Source organism: Anabas testudineus, chromosome 4 (assembly GCF_900324465.2).
Source record: "Anabas testudineus chromosome 4, fAnaTes1.2, whole genome shotgun sequence".
In the NCBI taxonomy this organism is placed as follows: domain Eukaryota; kingdom Metazoa; phylum Chordata; class Actinopteri; order Anabantiformes; family Anabantidae; genus Anabas; species Anabas testudineus.
This window is the reverse complement of record NC_046613.1, coordinates 21,876,823-21,892,410: the sequence shown is the minus strand read 5'-3', so window position 1 is coordinate 21,892,410 and position 15,588 is coordinate 21,876,823. Positions and strand designations below refer to the sequence as shown.

At 38.7% G+C, this 15,588-nt stretch overlaps 1 protein-coding gene across 3 annotated transcripts in view; it reads right to left on the bottom strand.

Annotated features, from left to right (window-relative positions):
* The window catches only part of bcar3 (BCAR3 adaptor protein, NSP family member), a 58,026-nt gene that overhangs the window by 8,332 nt on the left and 34,106 nt on the right, over nucleotides 1–15,588 (bottom strand). For 2 of the 3 annotated variants that reach the window (XM_026346476.1, XM_026346477.1), the window contains one exon: nucleotides 1,141–1,269. In XM_026346476.1, coding sequence (XP_026202261.1) covers nucleotides 1,141–1,269 — 129 coding nt within the window. Of the gene's footprint in view, nucleotides 1–1,140; nucleotides 1,270–9,854; nucleotides 10,281–15,588 lie in introns of those variants that run through there. The other variant, XM_026346478.1, reaches the window with a different exon arrangement.

Sequence of the window (15,588 nt, the reverse complement as noted above, 5' to 3'; positions counted from 1 at the left end):
ACAATACAGAGTCTTACATATGTGTATGCAAACACGCACACACACACAGAGGCACAGAGTGTTTGTTTATAGTCCAAACATTTAATTAAATCCGATGATGGTAGGCTGTAATACTGTTACCCTCTTTATGAGGTCAGTGCTGGCTGGTCTGCCTCAACCAGCAACTACCATTACAGTATTTATGCAGCTAAAATTAAATTAATGTACATTTACACTGATACTTTTTGTTCCTTTTTGATTCCTCTCTGCCTCCTGTTACACGTTCAATAAGCCAGGAGCAGTTTAACCAAAGTTCCCATGTCACATTGTTTAGTTTTAATATTTATTTGACACATTGGAAAAACTATCGGGTGTTTCACTGGAAAAGTCAGAAAATCTGAAACATTTTAGTTGGAAAAAAGTTTTTGTTTCTCATGTTATCTGCGAGACTTAGTAAATATGCAGAGCCTTGCCCAAGATATGTTTGTTATGTTCTGAGTTTGTGTTAATTTAGCTCAAATAATTAGTTGCATTATCGATTGATTGCTCTACTGAAAATTGGCAGCAATTTGATTAACGATTACTGGGTTTGGTAAAAATACCAAACATTATAATTCACATGTACAACAATATTTCATTCAAAAATCAAAATGAAAACGTTGCTCTTGTTACATTTACTCTTCTTCTTTTCTCCCTCTATGTTTCTCACACACACACACACACAAAACTCTTGACACACAGTTACAGACTTTCATTAAGCAAGTGTTTGTATAGTATATAATGGTAGTTTGGTTCAGCCAAAGGAAGCAGCTTATTAAAAATGATTACATCTCAGAGCCGGCTGTAACAGGAACACACAATCACTCACTCTCTTTTTCACTCATGTGCACACACACACACACACACAAACACACACACATATATACGCACTATAAAGAAAGAGGTCTTTTTATACACTGAACTAATGTTGCAAACCGAGCTCTGCTGAAGAGGCCGCTATTTAAGCTATAATCTTCCTGTAAGCACTGTGTGTGTGTGCAGGATCGCAGTCTAATAATAGGTGATCTGGTTCAACAAGTTTTTAACTAGGCTTTTTAAGGGAGGCACCCATGACTCAGATTTTTGTGTGTGTGTGTGTGTGCGTGCATACATGTGTGTTACCTGTCTGGGTATTGCTCCATGGTACCATGCGTGGCTTCTTGGCTCTTCACAGTTCATCTTCAGTTCCTCCTCCAGCTCTCGGCGAAGTTTCTCTGAAGGACAGTCGAGGATGAACTGATCTCTGGAGAACTGCAATAAAAATGTGAATAGAATCATTATTGTGTCCAGACCATTACAATTTTGCAATTTCATACATATATCTCACATGTCAAACCTCAAGAATGACCATAATCACAACAGCTCCTCATTCCCTAACAAACAGTGATGAGGTCAAAGCTCAAAGGATCAGACGCAGCAGTGGCACACACCTCTATGATCTGTGACTCCCAAACCATAGAGGATAAAATAGGATCTGAGAGAAAGACACATGGCAGAGTGGAAGTACAAATATATAAAATAAGGAAACTGATGTCACTGGTTGAAAGGGCATGAAAACCTTAGACTTCAGTGTAACGGTAGTTTCCCAACAAGTCACCGCTCTTTAAAATGACTTGTCAACAGCAACAATATATTTCAGCAGCAATATATTGTCTTCCTATTCTATATGATTTTGCAACCTCTCAGATTTCTTGGTGAGTCACTGCTGTAACAGGTCGTGTAGCGTCAACAACTAAACAACAACACCTGAGTCACACTTCAGTCACGGAGAAACTAAAGCTGTGTATTCTGTTATATTACTTAGCAATACTTCCACTACTGCCCCAACCTCTGCTACCAATATTAATCATGACAGTTTGTAACATGTAACACATTCTGTTTGAAGGAAAATCTCACACTGTTATAATTTATAATCTATGGACACATTGGAGCTTGAACTAAAAGGTTTGTACAGCCAGTAAGAACTGAGCCTATTGTCTCATATAATAGGCTTTTTAAACAAAGGGATTTTTTTTATTGATCTAGCCTAACACAAATTAGCCTTAAAACACTTGACACTCCTTAGATCCTAGAGTATGACACAAGTTCACCCAAAACAGAAAGTTCCAAAGCTAAGGTATCATGACAGGAAAGAGGCAGCACTGACAGATTTAACAGCTTCATTCTTTTCAGACAGACAGACTCAAACAGAGGATGAACTGATTTATCAGGAAGTTTATTCCCCACAGCGAGCTCAGAGAGTTTCAAAACTCGACCAGCAAAGGGCAGAAAGATCCTTCATCTGGCAGCAACCTGACAGGATGCCGTGTCAGCACAACCACCTGCACCCCAAACACACAAACACTTACATGACAGCTGCTGGGTCTCTGCATCGCTTCCTCTTTCTCCCTTCTTCAAACACACACTTCATAGCAAACACATACGAGCTCAAATACGGTTTGTTTGTTTGGTTTTGTTTTTTCTCTACAGTTCACACAAATCCTTTCACGCTCCTCCTGTCATGCAACACACTCGCACTGTCTCCGTGAGTCTACTCTGGGATTTTTAGCTTCCTCTCAACTGCCTCCTGCTGTGATGTCATCGTCATAATCCCACCCAACTGCCCGGACCTGCCCCCATACACACCTTCACCTGACGTAAATGAACACACACACACACACACACACACACACACACACACACACACACAGATGACGCCAACACTTCCCAGAACTTACGGTCTCATGTCTTTTTAACCACTTGTTTGACTGTGAATTCTTAAATTGTATTAAATCACTCTGCTTTTTTTTTCCTTTCTGCGGTCAGTGTTGTTTCTAAAGAGATATTAAATTATTGTATTTAAAGTTCACTAACCTTCTAAGGAGGTAGAATAGGTGTAGCCTTAGTAGTACAGTGATTTGTATTTGATGTAAATTTGAGTGATATATTTTACAAAATATCAAAGAAAGGAAGAAAATGTGTGAAAAGCTTAGTTCAACTTAGTGCAGCTTTGTTTTATTGTCTATCTATCGATGTCTTACAGAGACTCTGCTGTTCTTAATAATACTGTAAAGGTAATCCTACCCATTTTACTTCAGTTGTTTTTCCTGTGTTGCCCGACAGTACGTTCAATAACACGTGAACATGCACAGTGCTTCCAAAAGACAGGGAGTTTATGTCTTGCTGCTATCTATCATCCACCAAGAAAAAAAAAAGGTTAATCAGTGACCTTTTGTTTATTTACAACAGCCAATGTCATGTTAAGACCGTTCATTCTGATTTGGTCAACACATGAGTCACATGTTGTTTTTGAACGAGCTCATCAAACTAAAGATTTTTGAGTAACACTCAGTTGCGCTCTGTTGTGTACGAGGATCCTATTCATCCACTTTAAATGATCACTTTAGGAAATATCATAAAATATACAAGTCATGCAACTCCTATTTTACAAAGCTTTAGAAAAAGGGATACTAATGGTATTAATAACATTGAACATTCCAAATGACAACTTCTTCAAACTATGATTTTACATGAACATATTTCCCCAGGAAAAGGTTTGGTGCAGGTTCACTCGAGGTACTACTGCTGCAAAAATGAGCAGCTCGACGTAAAGAGACCTTTAAAACTGCATAAGGACAGAGAAAGTTAAAGCCTTAAAGCACAGAAGAAGACTTCGATCAAAACCTGCATGGCAGGTCAAGGCAGATGAAGAGCTTACAGCGAGCCCCAAGGTTCACACTAACATATACACTCACAGGCAATTACAGAGCAAAGTGCTCTGAAATTGGAAATATGTCTGTAAGCGTCCCCATGAAACTCAAAGCTTATGCAACCTTTCATGTGTCTTTTTTCTGCTTCTCCCTCTAAAGTCATTAGAATAGACCCCTCAGCTTCAGTCTCCATGTCTCCAAATATGACAGGAAATCAAAGTATCCTATTACAGCGTATACACAGAACACACTGTAGCAGCCTCACTGCCATAGTGCACATGCACCAAATTAGTCTGTTTCTAGATTGAAGCCGCAACACAGCAGTGTAAGATGGGGCAGTTAAATTGCTGCTGTTCAGTCAGGTTCTGTGGCTGCATCGATTTCATTGGATTCCATGTATAATATAACTGAGGGCTAGTAGTGCGGTCATACTAAAATCTGCATTTAGCGTGGCTTTTTAAAAGAATGACTCACTGAATAAATAAACTATCCCGTTCCTGACTCTGCCTGCCGGCTTGTAAGCTTTTGTAATTATCCTATTTTCTAATAAAGTCACTTCAGTGCATCTACCTTCTCCAAATCTCAGCTGGTACAGAAAGTTGCTATTAACATATGTCACAATTCAGGGTAAACGCCTCATCCAATCCATGAAGACAGTATGTTGATTGGATCTAATAATTTATTTTTTCTGCTATGAATCCTTTCAGAGAGTCAAAACAAAATTTATCACTCACACAGAATGAGGCAAAGCTGATGCTCTGCCTCAAATATAAGCAGCAGCAGTTCAAATAAATAACTATGTCTTTATTTTTGAGGAAGGAAGGAACAAAAAAGTACTTCCTTCCTGCACTTATACTACTATATGTATTTACTGTATACTTAATATATAGGATTTAGATGTTGCATCACATTTGTTCTTTCAGTTTTAGTTTTGCTTTGCCTCATTACACCTTTTCTATGTTACACATCCGTTAAAACACTACGTTACACCCATTCGTTCACTGCCTTAGAAGCATGCTTTTCTGGTTGTACCACCTTTATGCAACTAGTTCAGACGAAGACAAGCTCAACTGGATAATCGGAAAACATTGGTAAATATATTAACTTCAGTTTATTAGTGGGCTTATGTTGGAGCTCTGGTAAATGGCAGATGCAATATGTCTTGTTTTGTTATTGACTGTACTCACATGTGTGATTATTACATTAATTAACAGTCACAATAAAAAGGCTTTTGCTTCTGCAACTGCTCTGCCAACAGGTCTGATAAATAGTGAAATGAGAGGGCTGTCTGAGGAGAAGGATGCATGGTAATAAAGTTAAAAGGACGTACAGTGCTCTATATGTGAACGAGTGGGTATGGTTAGGGATCATAAAAATCATCTACACGAGGAAGCAGTAAAAGAAGATTGATAGAAGACAGAAAGAGAAACATAAGTGAAGGCAGAAGAGGGAAGAAGTGGAGTGGAGTGAGAAAACAGAAATAAGAAGAGCTGGAAGTCATGGATGGCCTTTAATAAGACCCTGCAATATGATGTCATCCTTGAAGAGCAGCTGCATTTATACTGTACCAAGCTGTGTGTGGACCACAGAACAGTATGAACAGTATGAACAGTCCCGTGAACTGTTACTGACCTGCCTGTGTTTCCAACATCCTTGATTCCTCTCTTCCTCCTCTTTTCTCTACTGTTACAGATAACATACGTTTGTGCCTTCCTGAGCGACTCATAAATCCGACACCTTCAAAAGTGAAACACTCAGTGGACTTGAACTGGAAAAAACTGCTGTTTCTGTACAATAACTGCAAAGATGACAGGAAAAGGACAGTTTCTCTTAGACTGTCATCATCTCACAATACTGACTAATGCAGAATGACTCAGACTGGGGAAAAAAAAACATGTTTTGACTTGGTCACACTGTGTTTTTAATTCTAATCTAAAAGATTTTAGAAAGAGAAACATACAATCAAAATACAAACCACTCTTTTCTTACTCAAAATGGGTGCGATCACAGAAAGCACAATAAACATCGTCTTCAACTGAAGATGAACACATAGGTTCAAGTTTAGCACAAGACTGCTGGGCATCTCATCCACTCTCACCTTCTGTATTCAGCTGACATGCCATAAAAATAATCTCTCAGCTTTAAGGTGCTGTGGTTTTTAGCCCAAATAACAACAAAGGCCATTGTTCAAATGAATTTCACCAGTGATTGGATTTACTTTGGATTTCCTGGATTTACACAAGAATACCAAGTATTGTTTTTAACTCATCAAAGATTTCTGTGTATACAGTGGAGATGGAGGCAGCAACCAATCAAAAGCACAGGACAACTGGCTAAGCTGCTTGTCTTTTGAGTTCAGTGAGGTATAGAGTAACCTTTTAGCATTAAAACTCACCTCACTGTCTCTCTCTCACAAACACAAACACAACCATGTATACACACTAGAGGACATTATAATCCTCATCTTGCCAAAATCCTTTGTGTACTACATTATAAGTAATAGATAAATCCGACTTAAGGTTTATGCCCACATCATCAATTCCATCTGCAAAAAGAGACTTAAAACAACAGAAATTCTGTTACATGGGTTCTTCAGTGGAACCCCTGGGTTATGGATTCCATTGTATGCTCTGATTGTTTTAAGTTTTGATAATGACTAACCTTCATCTGTGATGTCAGCTATTTTAAGAACAGTTTACAGCTAAAGCGATGAATCACTGCACTTACTGTATGCATCACCTTTTGAACAGCTGGGTGAAAACTTCCAACAGTGGCTTGTGTTATTATTTATCTAATTAAGGTGCATAAACATGTATAATTGTATCTCTATGTAAATAGCAATTTAACGTAAGAATCTAAATTAGAAACTATATATTTAAAACTAAATACACTGACAAGAATTGTTTAAAACAGGCTTGATTTGCCTAATCTATTGTACATTGTTCCAGTAAAAAAGGAGCAGGGTATTTAAAATACTTTTTGCTCATCTCTGTGCTAACTCATTGAACCATCATCTTTAAAACACTGGATGAGAAGGAAACAGCTAAGGGTACAAAATTTTATTTAATTAAGTTTATCTAAAGATTATTGCATGTTTAGTCCAATTACCTGCAACTTCTCATGAGTTTTTATTTTCAATTCCTTGAAGAAAATCTTGGAATAACTTTTGTATCTGTTCTTCTAACGGGATAAAGGTTGACAGGCTCACAGGAGTTTTCAGAAAATGTCCAAACTCAATGATTTTTTGTCACAGAGTTTGTTTTTCATGGAACGATAACCATCAGTTTTCACAAGAGCCATCATCATTAAAGAAACAACGGTTTTGTCTGCTGTTTATCTGGTATTTCCTCTTCTCTTTATCATTCTCCCGTTTTGTGTGTTCTCACTCACAATTTCCATCTCCCCCCTCCATTCTTGGAACTCTGTATTTCACACCGTCTCTAGCTACGTTACTGTATGCATCCATCTAACTGTCTCATTAAGTCAAAGTTACGTTTTGAGAAGTCACAACATGCAGTAGTGCAGGCACTTTGGAAAATACACCCATGGCAAAAGGAAAGAAAAAAACTTTTTGTTGCTCCATGATTATTCAGCAAAAAACTTCTGAATATCTCAATTTTAATGGAGCATATAATTTTTAAACAGGATATTTTCTAGGAAAAAACCTATGAAATTATAACAAGAGAGGACGCCCTGTGTCTATTATTGGTTGAGCAAGGTTGATGCTAATAGCTGTGGATCTTTTCATTTCTGCATCTCTACATCTTGAGTCCATCATCACAAGATCTCCACCTTTCCTGTTTACATACTACTAATTAGATGGTTCTTCCTGTGTTTAGGCCCCAAAAGCATCTGTCTGTTCAGTCTGGAACAACTACCGATCACCATCGGTTCCATTTCTGCTTATTCCGCTTCATAACAGGTATGTATGTAAATGGTCTGCCAGCCTTTACACTGCTTCTCCATCACCCAGTATTGCCAAACCTGCCGTGCAGCTGGCAAGACATATAACAGGAGGAGCTGGGAATCGAGCCACAGACCCCACAACTGGTCCATGACAGCTGTATGCATGTCTACACTAAATCTAACATTTGATTTAATTTGGCTTATGTTTGAGACTAAAGACAAGTCTTATATATTTAATAGCCAAATGTTTTGATTTATCTGTAATTCTCAAAATGTAAGAAGAAGCTAAGTGGGGTCTTAATTTAAATAAGCTGGACATGGTGGAGTAAACCTATGTGAATGCATTACTGAAGAACATTTTTTCCATAAATATGACTGAACAAAGCAAATCACCCTAATACCAACATGTTTTAGAGGAACTGCCTTCTGATACCTGACTGTACACACACTTATCTCAAAAAGAGACTTTTTTCTAAAACAAAATAATTTCCTGAATAATCTAGGCTCACTTTATACCAAAAATGTTTTTTCTCAAAGATAAGGACTTTGGAGGTAAAGTTATCATCTGCAGGAGTTTGTTGAGTTGTTGGTTCACTCTCTCACTGCTGGGCTGCTGGGAGCAAATCTCTGCAACCAGCTTCCAAGGTTTGGTAAAGCAGCACATACATTACTATGTCAGTATACCTTTGGTCATCTAGCCAAGCCTTGACTGGTTGTTTTCAGGCTTCATTTCGCAAAAATGGAACCTGTTAGATCAAAATTTGTTGTACAAGGCTGTAGCTCAAGGGTTAAATGAATATTGCAGGTTTGGCTACACAGAGAGAATATGAAATCACAGAATCGCAACTGATGTTCTGGGTCCTTTGAGTAAGGTTGAAGGGGTGCGCTCGATGCACTAGGAGCTAAGAAAAATGTGGTTTTCATTGTACAGAAAACAAGACTCAACAAGACCTTGATAATAAACAAACAGCTTTCAATTTTACTCATTAACTGTGTGAGTCCAAATACTTGTAGCCAAGACTGTATGAGACAATCAGCTGTGCTCCTTTTATTAGCTCTGTCTTATACTAAGGTTTAAAATGCTAAACAGGTCAGTGAGGATTTGCATGGTGAAGAATACTAGAACAAGTTACTTTTGACACACAAAGACCAGAAGCTGGTTCTGTTTGAGCAATGGCGACCACCCAGAGAAAACAGATGGAGAAGAAGATAAAGAGGGGAATGGAATAAAACCCCAGGCTTTTTGGAATCACACGTGAAGACATGGGTATGATACAGAGAGATGGAGAGAAAAAGAAAAGCTAGAGAGCAGCTATTGTAAATGAGATGAGGATGGCACAGATGAGATTTAATCAAATCAGAAATCTGTTTTTCTCACAGATCCCATTAACTTTATCACTGAATATCCTGTATTTTCACAGCAGAAGTCCACAGGATCACAGAAGGCACAGAACTAAACATCTGCTGGCTGATCTGTAAAGGGCCAAACAACATCACCCCAGCCACGCTGCTCTACTGCTTGCTCCATCCAATCAACTTAATTGCATTCATACATTGCACTGATGTCATAAAGAAGACAAACTATCACAAGTTAGCAATTTATCATTCTCATGAGGACTATCACCCTTGTCCCGGTACCTCTCTGTCTGTAACTATCTCTGTCTCACCCTTGCCATCACACACTGCCGCATCTGTCAGCCAGGACTAGTTATGGATGAAGCCAGCTATATATCTCTCTCACACACACACAGCACAGTCAGACAGTCACACAGTTGGTCATTTATGAGAGTGTCTGGTCCAAGTAATAAAAGCCCAGTGTTCAACTCACAGAGAGAGTGAGGGAAAGAGGAGGACTATTCAAGCATGATTAGCTATTGCTCAGGGTAGAAGTGTTACCCTGCACTTTACAGATTGTTTTCTACAGGGCAACACAGAGTTATGTCATTAGAATAATGCTCTTCTCTAATGTCTTAATATGGACTACTTAGTTTCCTGTTGCCCCTTTATCAATAATAACAAGACTTGTTGGAGCCCTAAATTTACAAAACCTTAACTATTGCTTTAAACTCACATTAAAACATGCACACAAAGCACACTGCAACTGCAGGCTGCACAATATAACTATGCACAAAAACACTGCACTTGCAAATATGTCTTCCATAATCAATTCCACACCAGTAAACACACAACACATTTAAACAATATTACACACATCCTAACACACACTTGTGTTTGTCTCACCTTTGCAGTAATGACAGAGTTCTTGTGGTAGAAGCAGCACAGAGCTGCTGTCAGAGTCTTGAGGTTGCACCGCTCCGACATTGCTGCTAACTTTTCTTAATTAACTGGGTAACCAAGTGCTGCCTTCAGCCAGTTTACTTCAGCTGTAAATACCAACTCTAGTCACCGTGACTACAGACCCAAAGCATAAACTGAATGACTGATTACCAAGAGACACTTCCATTACTGATTCCTATTTATCTCTTCCCAGAACAATCACACGGTTCCTCTTACTAAAGAGGACTAAACTATATGCAGTGTAGCCAGAATGATATAAATAAATCAAATTCTTATAGAGAAACCTCTGTCGACCTAAGGTCCCAACATCTGCATCATCACAGCTACTGTATCACTCTGTCTCTCTCCTCCACAGTCTCATGCAGGATGAACCCTCCACTGCTCACTCTGCTCCAGTGATTCTTTCTCACACTTTTTTCCCCCTTTACTCCGGCCCCCCAGCTCCATATACGGCTGAGAGACAGTCCCATGTGATCTGGTTTTAGCCAGTCATGTGTAGACTACCTAGGAGTGGCTCAAGGGCGAAGTCTTTCTCTTCATGAAAACACGTGGATGGATGGATGGATAGAAATATACAGAGGCATATCAATAATAAAACATATTCGGCACTACAGTGCAGTAATTTCACTAACAAAAAATATCAGAGTTATTTTCCCTTCAGGTCTGAAACTGTACAATACAATTCAAAAAAGCACATTTTGACTGGTGACATCAAATCACTGGTTTTGTCCAAGCAACAATCCAGTAACCAGAGATATTTATTCCAAAGTAAATCAGCTTCTAGTCATATATCACCAGTGAATTTTTGACATTTTTACTTAAACTGATCATAATAGATTAACTGATTACAATCAATCAATTTTCCTAACACTTTTCTCTGCCTTTGCTTCTCATTACTCGTGGTTTATTATTTAACACACTGCATCTGTCATTGTGTTCAGACCTGATGTAACTCTCTCTTGATCTTTTGTTGAGCTTGTTTAAGTTTCTATAAGTGGTGCTTCCTTCTTTGACTGTCTAGCCATGGTTTATATCACTGCTCTTCCACACAGCCAGCTCATCTTCTGTGTATTACAGACAAACTAAAAAACAGAACATGCATCACTTCCTGTGCAGCTAAAAACTTTCAGAAGAAATAGCTACCAGACACTGACACTAACCATGTAAAGCCATTTAATGGCAAATGTCTTAAGGTTCAGACTGTCTCTCTCCACTGAAAAGAGTCCACACCAGGGCTGAATGTCTAGACAAAAGCGCGTGTATGAGTGGCCTGCAGAGTGACGCTGATAAATAGCTGACCATTTGTGTTACTTAATGACTGCTGAGCAATTACACCTACACACTAGTAAAGTGCCACAGCTTTCCCACCAATTCACACACAGGCACATGCACACTCACATGGGCATAAAAATATACACAGGTACAATTGCACATATACAGAACATTTAGCAGTGTGCCGATCAAACACGGAAAATGCTAAAAAGAAGCATGGGTATACAGCATAGCCACAACTGTTTATACACACAAACAAGCATGTACAAACACAAAGAAACAAACACACACTAAGGGTGACACCCCAACAGAAACCAGTTAGCAGAATATTCTGCCGCAGGAAACTGAGCCACAAATTACAACGTGAACTCTCTGAGGATCCACAAAGGAAATACATGTAGAACATTCCCTGGGGCAACACACAGCAACACACACAGTCACACACACCACTGCCAACCACAGCAGCCCCAAATCACCAGCTAGGCTAAATGTCCACCTTAAAATACACACATCCGTCGCTCCAGGAATGCTGTGGAAAAACAACAAGGGACAGACATCAGCGTCCTGAGGTTCTATGTTTTCTATTTCTATCTGTTTGTTGTTTCAATCAAATGGACTAAAGAGGAAAAAAAAGCTGTTTCAGCAACTTTAGCAAATGGGTTATTTTCTGTATGTACACTTAAAAGAGTACTCCACCAAGTTTGGTATTTTTTTTATTTCAAACCTTCTTCATCCTTGTCAAACCCTGGTGCCTCCATTACCTAACACAACTTGACTGCCAAAAGTCCAGTCAGAGATTTGGGTGTGTTATGTTAGCTAATGTAGCCTCAACCCGCTAGACTTGAGAAATGAGATGGGGACTGGTAAGCCCCGTTTTTCACTCCACACCGTCAGATCTATTTTTTTTCTCCCTAATTGATACTGATTGAAGATTGAAATCACTTCTTCACAGCTCACACAAACACGTTGTGCAACTTTTTACAGATACTCTGTACAACAGTGTTCAGTTAAAAACTGAAACACTGATTTTCCTGATTCAAATGCATGTATACAAAGGTAGAGGATGAGATGGATATCATGAATATCAGACTTTTTATGGTAATCCATCCAATACTGATGCTGATCCACACAGCGTACAACTTGGCTATCCTCACTAATTCTGCTTTGCTTATATCTGTTCACATGTTAACACTGCCCATGTGTGAATATGAAAGAAATTGCAGAAAATTGACACATACATAGAACAAATCATGTAGGATGTACAGATTGGGCAGTGTTGCATCTCAGATTCTTGTAATCTGAGAGATGCTCATGTTTTTTAAACTCAGATCCTAGTTTGTAATGACTTTTACCTGTAGCTGTAAATCTGTGGTCTTGAAGTCCAAACTAAGATTAGCATAATTTCTCAGACTTGAAAACATCCAAGAGAACTTACACAACGATCGTTTTAACTTGCTGGACAGTGCTACATGACTAGAAAACTGGCTTAATGTGTAAACCCAGAGGAGACACTGAGATAGTAGCTACTCTTATGATCTTACTACGAATCGGAAGTAATTCCAATTATTACTAAATAAACACAAAAAGCAAATATTGTTGGCTATTTGTGCTGTCAATAAATCTTTCTTTCACCAAATCACTTCTTGAGACAAACACAAAGCATGCACAACATGCTGTACAACTACTTACACTCAGTCCAGCCTGGCTCCACAACCCACTATGACCTCAATAATCTAAGGAATTATCACTGTTCTGACAGTTTTAACAAAAATTGTACATTCATGGTAGAGCTGCTGTATTAGATTAGACTGTACAGGTGTACCTAATTAAATAAAGTCAGTGAGTGTTCATTGTCATGTTTGGATGCCATGCTATAAAAATCTATTTACATAAACTGATTTTCCGACTCTGGCTGGAGGCCTGGTTGACAGGAGTGGTTTTTGATAGCCAGTCAATGGTATGATATCATGTCTCTGTGTCAGCATCACTGCATTCATCATGTTCTAATGCCAGGGAATGAATATCAATAACAGTGGTTCGCTCTCTGTGTGAGTCTGGATGAGTGTGTGAGTTAGTGTTTGTGGATGGATCATTGATCAGTAATGGACTGTGATCTATGTCACAGTCACATAGATTGGTGCAACGTGATGCCTACACTGTGTGAGTGCTGGAAACATCAATAAATAAACATATGTGCAGACAGTGGGTGCAAGACATTTCCTGTGGTAAAAAAACAAAACAAAAACTCATGCTTCAGAGAACTGATACATGGTCCTTAAACCACTGTTTAAAAATTATTGTTACCTTTTACCAAAATCTCTTTACTGTAAAGTGAATAGCATGATAATACACACAGAGAGTGAACATGTTTCAATTTTCAGTCTACATACACAGAAATCTGTATTACAAATTACAAAGGTCAGCCTGGGAGTTTTATATGCAATGTACCAAGTAATTGTCACAGAATAAAAAGTAGAAGTCATGATGAGCATATGTGTTTATTATCAGGTCAACTTACGTATGTGTGTGTCTAACACAGTAGATACTGACTCTAGAGTGGTGTGTGCATGTGAGTCCAAATCTATTGCGTCTGGACCAGATTAAATATTGATCATTACATGACAGTGACCATTTCCTCTGGTCCTCTGGCAGACCTCGGAGTTTTTAGAAAAATGTTGGATAAGCATTTTTATATTTTTCTGTCCTTTCCTATTGCTACAGTCATTAATAAATGAGATCACTTATAGAGTCCAGAGGTGGCGCTATCCATAGATGTAACAGAGAGACTGAAGTCCTAACACTAGATTATCGCTGTTCATCTCCTGTATCTAGCCTTTGGGCTGCTGGCCAGCTGTCTGCTGTGCACATAGGCTGACAAACTGACTGAGTGGCTGTACAGCTTATTGACAGACAGGCTGGCCCACTCACAGGCTGGGTGATGGACCTGAATAGCTGGCTAGCACAGTCAGCTACTATGTGACCTCATGCTGGCTTGATGACAGACTGGTGTGAAGATCCTGATGAATGTCACGCTGATGTTTGCTCTTTTAACTGTCAAATTGCTGATCCATTTGCTGCTCTGGGATGTGATGGTGTTCATATGTGTAGCAGCTAAATTTGCCCACTAGAGTGCACCATAGTGCATCTTTTCATCCAAGTACAGTTTTAACAATTCAAGAACAAACTGTATAATTTAAGAAATGTATGATTTATTTACTTAATGTAATGAATAAACATTTTAGCTCCAATGATTAAATTATCACTTCCCTTATATCTTTGTGACAATGAGATGAACCAAGATTATTAAGTTGTTGTGATCCACTTTGATAGTTGAAAACTACTGCAACCTGAGACCACACACACATATACAAAGACACAGGGCATTATTGTGTCTTCAAGCTCTCTCATGAGGGTGCAGAGCAACTTGATGTTCTCAGCTCAAAGACAGAGTGGGAATGAAAGAAAAGGGAAGCAAAAATGGGAAACTCTTCAGGAGAAGGCTGAATGAAAGAAGAGCTGTGTTCATTCTGATCCTGAGCATCAACACGTTTTCTTCTGTTCTGTTTGTTTTAGTCTTTGAAGTGATTACAGATTGTTGAAAATACGGTGTACTACACTGCCACCTATTGTAAAGGAAGCAGTTACCGCATATTCAATTGATGACTCTGAACTTGGCCATTTGGCCTAACTTTGTTTTATCTCTAACAAAAAAGAATACACCACATTTTGCTCTATAATACTGTAGTAGTTTATTGAAGGGCACCTAGGTTGCCAGCTCCCTTTAATCTGAGTGAATTTGCCACTAATATACCCACCATAGGCTATACATTTCATAATGTGAGCAGCTAATAGCAAATGTATGTGTTTAGAATGACAGTTTAGAATCCATGCTTATTTTTTGGACTTCTGATACAGCACCAAAAGCTAAATTTGGTATGTAACAATGTAGAAAGCTAAAGCTAAATGTTTTGGTGATGATGAATGCAACACAGCAAAGAACAGCTAACAGCATCGGCAGCCAGAGGAAATATGCCTTATTTATGTTATATAAATATAATAAATCTCCTTGCTATTTGTTTACCTTTATAATGATTCACTTTCTCTTCAAGAATCTGTAAATTTTCAAGTGAAAATGATACAGTCACATATATACGTTATCTTTAAACAGACACTTCCTTTCCTGCACACATGCATTCTACACACTTGTACAATACATAATTGATGGTCTGATTGCACTAAACAAGTCACAGCTCACTGCACAGGCACCCTTAATGCACATTTGACCTTTTACCTCAGGATATGACCTAGCACCTGTACCGTTGCTGTCTGTGCACGGACACGTGTGTTTTCATCCACAATGGAAATGCAAACACACCTGGAGTACCAGAGCTGACAGCTACACTTA